This window comes from Corvus brachyrhynchos, unplaced genomic scaffold (genome assembly GCF_000691975.1).
Source record: "Corvus brachyrhynchos isolate BGI_N302 unplaced genomic scaffold, ASM69197v1 scaffold8, whole genome shotgun sequence".
Taxonomy (NCBI): Eukaryota; Metazoa; Chordata; class Aves; order Passeriformes; family Corvidae; genus Corvus; species Corvus brachyrhynchos.
The window spans coordinates 2,390,935-2,402,329 of record NW_008240031.1 but is presented as its reverse complement, the minus strand read 5'-3'; the positions used below and the strand labels follow the sequence as shown (position 1 = coordinate 2,402,329).

The 11,395-nt window shown below is 44.9% G+C and overlaps 1 protein-coding gene across 1 annotated transcript in view; it reads right to left on the bottom strand.

Moving 5' to 3' along the window:
• The window catches only part of LOXHD1 (lipoxygenase homology domains 1), a 131,811-nt gene that overhangs the window by 15,586 nt on the left and 104,830 nt on the right, over nucleotides 1–11,395 (bottom strand). Inside the window, 2 exon segments of the mRNA XM_008640947.2 lie at nucleotides 3,063–3,248; nucleotides 8,553–8,730. Coding sequence (XP_008639169.1) covers nucleotides 3,063–3,248; nucleotides 8,553–8,730 — 364 coding nt within the window.

Here is an 11,395-nt window from a genome sequence, read left to right as displayed (position 1 = left end):
TTGTCTGCCCCTGGATCCCTGGCAGTGTCCAAGGCCAGGCTGGACAGGGCTTGGAGCAACGTGGGATAGTGGAAGGTGTCCCTGCCCATGGCAAGGGGTGGAATGAGAGAATCGTTAAGGTCTCTTCCAACCCAAACCATTCTGTGATTCTGTGATTGAGACTGATAATTTAGAACATAAAGAAAAGAGCAAGTATCCAGGATTTGAGGAGCAATGGTGTAGGCCAGTGTGAGGTCAAGCCTTCCAGACGCCATTGGCAGAGAACCATGTAGTCCAAAAGAGCCAGAAAAGAGGTAAAGAAAGAATGATCAACATCTGAAGCCTCAGACTAGTGGTAAATACAAACACATTTTTATTTAATACCCAAAGTCCCTCATGCATCTGACAAAAAACCCTACTTGACCCCTGATCCTACTACTCATTTAAAAGAAATAGAGCCAGGAATTTCTAGGCAGTGCCACAGCCAATTTATATAAATTATATATAGGGAGCAGGCATCTATTCAAAGGATAGCTATATCCTGGGATCTCAGCAGTAATAAATACTCTACCCACCCAACAAACTGTCATGCTGAATTGTGTGAAGTTTTAGATAGGAGATGCCTTTCACATGACTAATGCAAGAACAATGTAGACAACGTATGTTATGATTTAAACAACAGTTTTCCTTCTTTCTGTGGGGAAAAGCAAGTACATTTTTGCTGAACAAAACCTGAGCATGGTGTTTATCCAAGGCTTAAATTAACCCTGCTGTCAGCCAGGTCTGGTAAGAACTAGTATTTATAAGTGGAAACCCGTGTCATGAGGAAATAAGGAAAGAGAATATGAGGTTGCCATGTATATTTTTATACATATTTCAGGTTCTAGACACCCAGCCTAGTATTTTAGCTGACTTGTGGTGGCTATCTGGGTACATGTTCTTAGCCCAGAGCAAATTTAAACTAATTGAGCCTACTTACTGCTTAGCCTAAGGCTGAACTCTGTTACCTCCCTTTGCCACCAACCAGCTGCACACAGCCAGCAATTACCAACCTGTGTCAGCATCATCAGTGGCGCTGAGAGGGTGAGCCATGATCACTTGTGAAAGAAGGAAAAGGCAACAAAATCCTCCTGGATTAACAGGATTTGCTCGTCACGCAGCAGGCAACGAACCCGTGGGACTCACTGCCACGGGATGTGTTGGTGCAAATGTCTCCTGGAGGGCCTGGGCAAGAACTTGAATGAGAAAATTCACTGGAAATTACTTAATGGACAAAAATGATATCCAGTTCAGGAAATTCCCTTGTAGTAAAATGCAGAGGGTTGTGAAAGGATTACACATGCTCGCTCAGTCTGTCCTCCTCCTCAGGCATCCAGTGATGCTGCTGTTGGAAAGAGCTGCTGGGCTCCACAGACCCTCGATCTGATCCGGTTCTTACCTTCCTGCATCCCAGTCTGTCCATGTGCCTGAGTCCTAAGGACCAGCTTTGCTCTGGTGGGTGTATTTCATCCTATTAGCACGGCCAGTCACCAGGGAGCCATGATGCCTCTTGAGGAAAAAGTTCTTTTAGCACACATTTTAGCTGGTGATAGATTTGAAAGCAAATCTGCAAGTCCATGTTGATTTCTTGCTGCTATCAGAAGGATGTCTCATCCACTCTTGGAACTGCAGCAAACCCTTTTTACTGAGCTAAAACTCTCATTCAATAGCCCTTTCCATATCTACATCTAAACTGCAGATCCAAGGAATTAGTGTTTTGGCAAAGTAATCAGGTGAAAGCAGCTCCCTTACTGCATTCAGCACCAGCTATATAACATGATATTATAGAGTTTAATCAACTAAATTGTGCTGTGTTATGGGAGTGATGAATATGAGCTCAGAGCTTGCAGTGTCTGGGAATAAACAATCATGTTAGGTGGATGTATTTCCCATATTTCACAGCAGACAGAGGCTACGATTAGATGTGTTTTTTCTCTCTCTCTCTCTCTCGCAAAGACTTTCCAATGGGAAAGTCTAATCCAGAGATAGCATCTTTTATTAAATAGAGCGTGACATGCATCTGTCACGACTTGGTATATTTGAGAAGATGGTGGCCAGGTCATATCATTGCTGGCATAAAACCCACCCCAGCCATAAACCAGCTGCCTCAGTACAACCAGGTAATGACTGGGTGGTTCTGCTGCCATTCCTCCCCAGATTTTGATAAATATTACTGCCAAACAGCTTTATTAATAGTGACTCAGGTGAGTCTGTGGGAGCCATGGAGCTTCACCTTCGGGCTGCAGCAAGGGCTGGCCACTAGTGAGCAAGCCACTGCTAATGCAGTATAATCTCTTTCACATGGAGATGAGGTGGGATGGGATGGGATGGGATGGGATGGGATGGGATGGGATGGGATGGGATGGGATAGGATGGGATGGTATGTCACCACAGCAGTGTTAGAGATGCATTTTTTACAAGACACCTCTTGGTGCCTGAATGACAACACAAATTACTTTGACAGCAGTACTGAGCACTGCTCTGCTGCTTGTGACACCAGTTAGGGTGTCCAGCAGCAGGGAAATGCCAGAACCTCCTTCAGCAGTGCACTGCACGCTCACTGGCTGATGTAGTGATCTTAGTAAAGACACAGATCTTTATTTCTGTCTTCTTAGACTCACTGTGCTGTGCCAGGCTGCATTACCCCACGTGTTGGTGTCAGGCTGAGAGCATTAAATTGCTCTGGAAGTGCCATGCTGGTCTGTGTAAGAGGCATGCATGGGTAGAGTGAGTGTGTTGGGACAACAGGCTGGATGGCTTTGCCTGGGGGAGGCATCCCCAGTGCTGCAGAGGTGGCTGTAAGCCCTGACTGAAGATGGAGACCCGCTGGAGCAGATGCTGCAGCAGTGGCCAGGGAGAGGGTCACCTGCATGAACGGGTGTGTCTAGACAGGGAAGCTGGGGCACAGGATCTGGGAAGAATCCAGGTAACTTTCTCAGCCTGAAGCAGAGCTGGGGACAGTGCCTTCAGCCTGCCTTGTGTCCCTGTGTTTCCTCAAGTGAACACATCTCAAACTCTCCCACCACCCACGTCACTGTCCTGACCTTTGTTGTCGTGCCAGATCCGCACTTTGCAGAGGTCTCCCAGGCTCAGCATTTCAGAGAAGCTGAATTCATCCATCTGGTTCCTCTCAAACTTATTGGAGTTATTGGACTCCTTCAGAGGCAGGGTGCCGCTGTCCCCATACTCCCCAAACAGGATCAAGAACACGTTGGCATCGGTGCCTGCCCCTGGAAGGAGAGAGAAGGGAAAAAAGCCATGAGTTACCCTGCCACATTGGGCTGACTCCCTGCTCCCAGTCGCATGGGGAGGAGCAAAGGCAGGATGGAAGAGGCTGCAGGGCTGCTCATGTTTCTCTGGGCACAGCCAAGACATTTCAGTGGGTTCGTGCAGGATCCTGCAGAGAGGACAACCAACCCTTCCAGTCCATCCCACAAATACAGTTGGATGCTTTGCCCTTGTGCTTGAGGTGTGGTGACCTTGATGATTGCAGTGCTCATAGGAAGCAGGAATTTCTGTTCCTGATGGAGGACTGTCCATCACAATGCTCTGCAGGGGATGTCAGTGTAGTAACTCTTGTTATTCCAAGATAGCTTGGGAAGTAAAGTGACTTACCCAGCAGGATCCAGCAATCTACAAAAGAGTGTTAAAGAACATACTTTAACTTTTCTAGCCACAAAGTGCTGTTCCCACTGAGGCACAGTCCCTTTTCCACACTCAGTCATTCCTTGCTGCTGTCCCACAACCTTCTCCAAGCACTTGTGGCACTCAGGATCCTTCAGCTGGCGTCTGTCTCCTCCTGCTCTCCCCGTGTTGTATGGTACAGGGATTTCAGAGCTATGTGCAGATCATCAACCAAGCCACTGTGGCACCTCATGGCCCACTTCCCTCCACCGCCAATAGATCTTCCTTCCATATTGCTCTTTCTCAAAAAATTGTCCACGTGGCATTTAATGGAAAAAGTCCCAGTTTCTCATGCAACAGTTTGCTCTACCAACTCCCACCTTTTTATTGCGCATATGTTAGGAAATTTAAAAATTTCCAAGATGATCTTTATGACCTGATATTGAATGTCTTGTGTCCTCTACTGTCCATATTTTGCCAAAGAAAACAGCCATGCTCTTTCGCTGACTTTTGGGGAGTTCAAGGCCCAACCACCACCTGCAGTGACCTTATATTTTAGCTGCGTTACATTTTCACCTGGCACTATTTATAATTCAACCAAAATGACTGCATTTTAATTTTGACGCCATAATATAAAAGCAGATTCACGGAGAGGAATAGATTACACGTGGGCAGAGAGTCACTGCTGTGTCAGAACAAAGGCCCTTTAATTTTGGGAAAGGAAAACGAGATCATCAAGCTCAAATCTGCCTTATAAAGAAACTCAGCATCTGCTGCCCTCATTTGGATAGCCCAGCTTTGAAACTCTAACCTCCTGCCAGGCCCTTTCTTACACAAGAGTATCATAAATCTACTTTGAGCCACACAGACAGTATTTCTCACAGCTCCATTCAAACACAGTGCAGAGACAAAGTTAGGGGGACTGTAAACTTCTCGAGAAAGGTCCCACTTCTGCAGAATTATTACTTAAATACAGAAGTTAGGAAGAAATCACAACTGTTCTTACAGAAGGACTGAGAAAAAAAATTACTAAAATAAAAAAAGGAGTAAAAGAGTCATATAGAGGAAAAGCAAAGCAACATGTGGTGTCCATGCAAGAAGTTGCCCATGTTAAATGGGGGCTAATTTTCAACAGTTCCCTGGGAAGGGTTTAAGTAGGAAGAGAAAGCATCAGGGATTCAGGCAGTTCATCTGGCAGTACTTTTTATGACCCTGATGCTTGCTGAGGTGAGGAACAAAGCAAACTGAAGTCCATTTCCTTGCAAGGAGCAGGTTCCTAATTAATGCCAGGTCTCAAAAAGCACAGAACCAACTGTTTCTCAGCAAAACCGTCCCTGCAGGAAGAAGCTTATGAAGGTCTCATGCTGTGACATTTCCCTCACAAGCAATTAGCAGGACATGGGAAAGTAAAGAACAGAAATGTTAAATCAATGTACATTTCACCTATTTGGGTCTGTGATATTTTTTGGCTTTGTTGTTGTTGTTGCCAGTTCCAGGAAACTGTCAGGCACATTTAGGAACTGTAAAAAACTAGACAAATGAAGAGATGAAGGTACTGTGGTTGCACCAGCCTCAGCTGGTGATGAGTGCAAGAGCTCATGGATTGATACTGGGATCTGCACAACTGAACTGAATTTCATCACCAACACCCTAAACAATGGCAGAGTGTTTCCTCAGTGTATTTCCAGCTAAGTGTAGATTTGTGGGAGTGACTGACATGCTGAAAGCCAGAATTCCAACCCAGATGGACCTTGAGAAACTTGAGGACTGGGCAAGCAGAAATTCCAGGAATTCAGCAAGGAGAAATGCAAAGTCCTGCATCTGGGTTTGGAATAAACCTTGCACACGCTGGGAAGTTGAAGGTGACCCAAAGTTTACAGCAGTACCATTCACATTCTGATAGAATCCAAGCTAGCAGGAAGTGTCCAGTGTTCAGTGCAAAATGCCAGTTCGAATTGCTGGGTTGTGTCAAGACACTGAGAAGAGCTCAGTGGATGGCTACCAAGGTGGACAAGAGCTGGGACAAACCACTGTGAGGAGAAGCCCTGAGAGGAGCTGGGGCAGATGTACAAGGGCCCCCTGTGCAGGGGCAGTGACAATGGTGACAGGGCTGTCAGTACAGGCTGATGTACTGTGTCACACCATACCCCAAAGAGCCACAGCTGCAAGCTGCTGGGGAGGTTCAGGCTGGGAATCAGGAAAAAAAACAAGTTTCTTAGGAATATGGTGCAGATCTGGATCAGATGCCTGAGGAGGTGGTGGCAAATCACCATCCCTGGAGATGTCCAAAGTTTAGCTGACAACAGTCCTTTGAGCAGGAAAATGGGTGAAATAACCTCCAGAGGACCCTTTCAACAGAAGTCTCTATGATTATATGATTCTTACTGAGCAGATGCTTCATTTTTAAACAAACTCTCTGGGCCTGAGTCACAGCCTTCTGAGGCCAAAGAATTTCCTTCTTTTGACATAACAAAGATCTGGGATAAGGCACTAGGAACTGACACCAACTGTCCTAAATTATGTAATTTGTAGGTTGGAACTGAGCTGACAACATCCTAATTAATCTTATAACAGCAGAGATAAAAACCTTCTGCTTCATTAATGGTTGGAAAATGAGAAAGCAGTATTTATTCACTCTCCATCTTTACTGCATTACCATGTATGTGATGCCTGCATAGCAAAAGTAAAAATTAACCAGCCAGAGGACGTTTCTGTGCCTCAGAAAAAGCCATCAGGTGGTCTGGCTATATTGCATCAATGTCTATGAGTCCTGCCTTGAAGAAAATCCAATTGTGCTTTACATCTAAAATCAAGACCTAGATTTAACCAAAGATTACCCATCTGATTTGGGAGGTGTATGCCCTAACAACCTCTTCTTATCTGTGTGTAGGCTGAGAGCTGTCTGAGGTACTGCTGGTGGTGGAAGAGAGGTGATGAGCTTTGCAGAGTAGAGTCTTTCCCTGTTGCAACCTCTGCAGGTTAAATAATCATTGGAGTAGAGTGACTTTGCAAAAGCCAAACTGTGGCTTAAAGGTTTATTTGAGGGAAAGGTAAAACAATGCTGTTGTTAAACACATGTATGTGGTGGGGAGGAAATAGCTTATACTTTCTAGTTTGCTGCAGGATATTCTTTGTGGGATTCGTTTTCCCTGATTTTAGCCATATAGCCTGACTTAATCATGCAGTCTCTGTCTGAATCTGATGAAGAAAAACTCAAGACGGAGAGACCCTCAGGAAGGTTATCCAGACCACTGATGAAGACTCTTCTCTCCCAGATGAATTGACCAGGGATGGTCTAGATTAGGAGGAAGTAAAACCAGAAATAAAATTTTTTGGAGAATGACAAATAGCTGAGATTACTTTGCCTGCTTTATTTTTTTCCTTCAGTGACTCTTATGCACTGGAAAGTTGAAAGCCATTGCAAAGAAAAGCTTTATAACTAGAAATAAACACATTTGATGCCAGTCCTTGTGCAGTATTGCTGCTCCTCGACAATGTCAGCGTGGCAGGAGATGATATAACGTGTTTAAACACTGCCAAGGATAAAATGTCTTTCTTCCTGAATTGGTCCAACCAGGAGTAATTGTGGAATACATAATGATCAAAAAGGGAAGATGGTTCATGACTTGCACCTGCTTTAGATAAGCTGGATAAAGTTCAGCACTTTGTCAGTGAGCTGTGTGATCTAATCACAAACAGACTCCCTGAAACCTCTCTGTAATCTGCTCTTTCCTACTGGTTGTCGCTGTTCATAATGAAATAAAATGTTTCTTCATTAATACCCGTCATCCTTCATTCAATGGGAAGGGCAGATCTGTCTGCTGCTGCTGTCATTTTCTATTCTCCTCTCATTTCTATTTCCATCGCCTTTGAGTTAGGACTGGTTTTCACAAAAAAGGTCACAGAAAGATCTACTACTATATTAGATGGATGGCCAGATACATAAACAAATCTTCCTCTCTCTCTCTCTCTTTTGTTTTTTGTATTTCACTACATGTTTTTCAGACAAGCAGCCGGCAGAGAAGATAGATAAGAAATGGTGAGGTGGCTCAAAGGTGCTCTGCCAGGGAAATTTTGATATTCTTAGATCATACCTCAGAAGCTGCATAAATTACCACTGATAAAACCAGGGGGGAAAAAAAAAAGAAGTAACAAAAGAAAAAAATGAAAGAGATTTAGAGGTCAGGAGGTGGTTATGTGAACTGGTGTGACAGAATCTCACTTGAGGACCAACCTTTGAAACAAGGTGTCTTCAAGACAATGTCTGGATTGCCCCCTCTTGGCACGAGACTCCTTGTATGTGGCTGCAGCTTTCATCCAGCAGCCTGACAAAACTTCCCATGAAAAGAGGCACTGATCCCAGGAAATGACATTGAAACCCCATTTCTTGGCTCTTGAAGCTCTGCAGCTTTCTGTATATTTTGTTCCACTTCTTCTATCTGGTGTGCATTTAAGGATGTTTTATAACAGCCTGAGATAAATGCTCTCAAAACACTTTGAAAAGGTGGGTGAATTATTGCTATCTGCTCTGGGCAAGGCAGACAGTGCTGACTGAAAACCTGAAGCACACCAGCTCTGACGACCCTACATGGATGGACCTGACCAAAAAAGAAAAATGTGGCTGCTGACCTCTATAACTTCATCTGGTAATAGTTTCTGTTAAGGTGTCTTCAGAGGAATCAAAGACAAGTCAAAGCTGGGCCTTGTGTCTAAATATGTTATGCCCAGAGCTCAGAAGAGAATGAGTTTCTCAGAATAACTCCAGTGAACAGCCAGCCAAAATGATTTTATTTCAGCTAAACTATGTTTTTTAAAATGTAAATTCAAATGAAGCAGATATATTTTTTTTTCCATTGCTAAAAACCACACTTCATACTGTAAAAGTCATAAAATATCTAGCAAGGACCAACCTCCAATGTCACTGGTTTTAACCTGAAGAGTGTATGTGGTGTCCTCCATCATCTGCTCGTCGTTTATGAAAGCTGGCATCTCACACACCAAGCTTCCCTTGTCATTTTTCAGCTTGGACAGCCAATCCCCATAGGTAAATGTGGCCACTTCTTGATTAGTAAGATTCTTCAGGGTGATCTGTGAAGAGCCAAAATGGGGGAAAAAAACTTACTCTGGTTACTATTTGAATGAGGGCAAATGTTAAACTTAGAAAGTGCATGATCTGGTAGGACATGGGGAGAGCTTGGCCGCAGCTCCAAAGGCCATACTGAGCTCTTCTGGGATGAATGGAACTCTCTCCTGTGGACAGTATTTGCTGTTCTGGCTTGCCCTGAAAAACGGTCTTCATAGTGCTATAAAGCTTTTTCAACCCTGGGGCAAAGCAAAGGGAGAAATTTGCTCCTCTGACCTAAGTGATAGATAAAGCTCATCTCTAAGAGAGTCAGACCTCTCCTGTGAGCCAGCATGGAATTCGCTCCAAAAAAGTAACAGTTATTAAAAACATCACTACCTCTCCTTGAAGCACCCAGCATTTTTCTTTTGCCTGCCTTCCTTTGAGTGAACATGCAGAAATTGTTGTAGAGTGACACAAACCAAGCCCAAACAAGTTAAAACAAGGCACAAGATAAAATTAGGCCAGCAAAACTTAATATTTCACACACTTCTCCCTCTGGGAAAAGGTGACAGAACAAACAGTATGCAACAGATATTAGTCACGCTATCTAACATGTCATGGAAGCAGCTCAGATGCCGTGGTGATAAGAACAGAATGGGAATGAATTCAGAGCAGCTCAACAAGTTACTCCAACAAATGCCTAATAAAATACCCACCTTTATGTCTCTTGTTGGATGTGGGCTCAGTGGAGCATCAGTCAGGTGGGAGAAAAGCATTACACCTGCCTAGAGCAAAAACCTAGCAATAAGTTCTCACTAAATTGGGGGAGCTGAAGGGAAGGCAGGAGACAGCGCTGTAAATTGCCATTTGTGTTACCATCTAAGAGAAACAGAGACTGTACCTGTGTGTAGCAGTGCATCAGCAAACACTGCCTCTGCCAAGACCATGGAAACATGAGCCCAGACATGTCAGAGAAGCGTGGCATAGTACTAGGGAGGAATTAATCAGGAGTGGTGGGAAATGTTACATTAAAAGGGACGCCTGCAGGTGTATGGTTCCACCCACTGCTCCAAGCATGGCTAACTGCAAAGCAATGTCTGACCGAGCTGTGAAAATCTTCAAGGGTGTAGATTCCCCAGGCACTCTGAGTCCTCATCCCAGGGCTGCACCATTCTCATTGGGAAGATTTTATTCTTTATGACTGATCAGGGCTTTCCTCACTGCAACTTGTGTCCATTGCCTCATGCCTTTTCACTGTCCACCTCTGCGAAAAGTCTGGATCAATGGTTTCTGTAACCTCTCTTCAAGTTTTTAAGCCTGTCATGGCTTAAAAACTATTTCCTCAGCCTTTCCTGGTGTACCATGTAGGCCCTCACCACCTCAGTGCCCTTCCACTGCATGCTCATATATCAGCCTAAGAAAAAAAACTTAGTAAAACTTATCTCAAGATACAATGTGCTCAAATTCTGTCCTCAAACTTCAGGTGTCCCAGCTCGCGGCCTTCTGTTGACCCCAACCTGGCCTTCCTGGAGTCTTTATCACTTCGAAAGAAGCATATTGCTCCAGGTTATAAAAGTTTGTTTCAAAGAGGGCAGCAGCTACACCAAAGCTGAGCAGTAAGCCACGCTATTTGTGCATTGAATGGTTCTGTGGGTAGGACACTCATCTGGGGTTTTTGCTCTGCCTGATGCTAAAGAGGGATCTGTAACACAGCACCTTCACCCCCCTGTCCCAGGGGGACGGGACATTTTTGGATGTAGAAGATGTCCCACTTTTCTAAAAAGCTGCTTATTCATAGCCAGTGACACTATTACTTTGTGGTCAAAAAAACTCTTCTGTGAGTCAAGAGATATTGCATCAAGCCCTTGCTTTGAACCAAGCAGAAATCAGGTCTCCCCCACCCCGGTTGGTGGCCTTTCTGCTGGGGCACAGAAGTGTCCTCTCTCAAGGATGTGTGAACAAGGATGCCTGCATCCTCTTAGGAGTCCAACCCAGAAAGTTTGCTTTGGCTAAAATTCACAAAATGGAATTGTGGGCCATATCAGGGTGACTGAAAATGTCTTTTTTTCCCCCAACCCAGTGCGTGAACTCTATGCTGGAAAAGGTTCAGCCAGCAGTACCTCTGCCCTTCTTGGGAATGACAGTGACACTGTTAGTAGCAAAATGTCCTGAGCAAAGCTTGCAGGAAATTGTCAGGGAAGCAGTGGGGATAGAAGCAGATTAGAGTTGTCATCTGGAGAGCACTCACAGACACAGAGGTCAGGCCTCTCACAAATACCCAGCCCATGCTCAGCGCTCCAGATGCTGTCTGAGAAAAAAATGTCTGGCTACTAAAACTGCTGGAGCAAAATCCCAGCTTTTTCCATCCTCAGCCCCTCACCCAGGATGTGTGATTGCATCTGTATGCACCCTCCTGTAAGCAGTAAGGACAGAAACAGAGCCCTGCCCCTGATATCTTGTTCTGGGGTGGTGATACAGGAGGAGCAGATAGGGAAGAGATTCATTTTATGACCATTTTTTTTCCCAAGGGATATCAGCCCAGAAATCCAACTCTATCCTGGGCTGATCCCCACTGTGGGCAGCAGGGGAGGGGGGGATTCTGCCCCATTCAGGTGAGACCCCACCTGCAGAGCTGCCCCAGCCCTGGGGAACAACAGCACAAGGACCTGGCGCTGCTGCCGCCCGTCC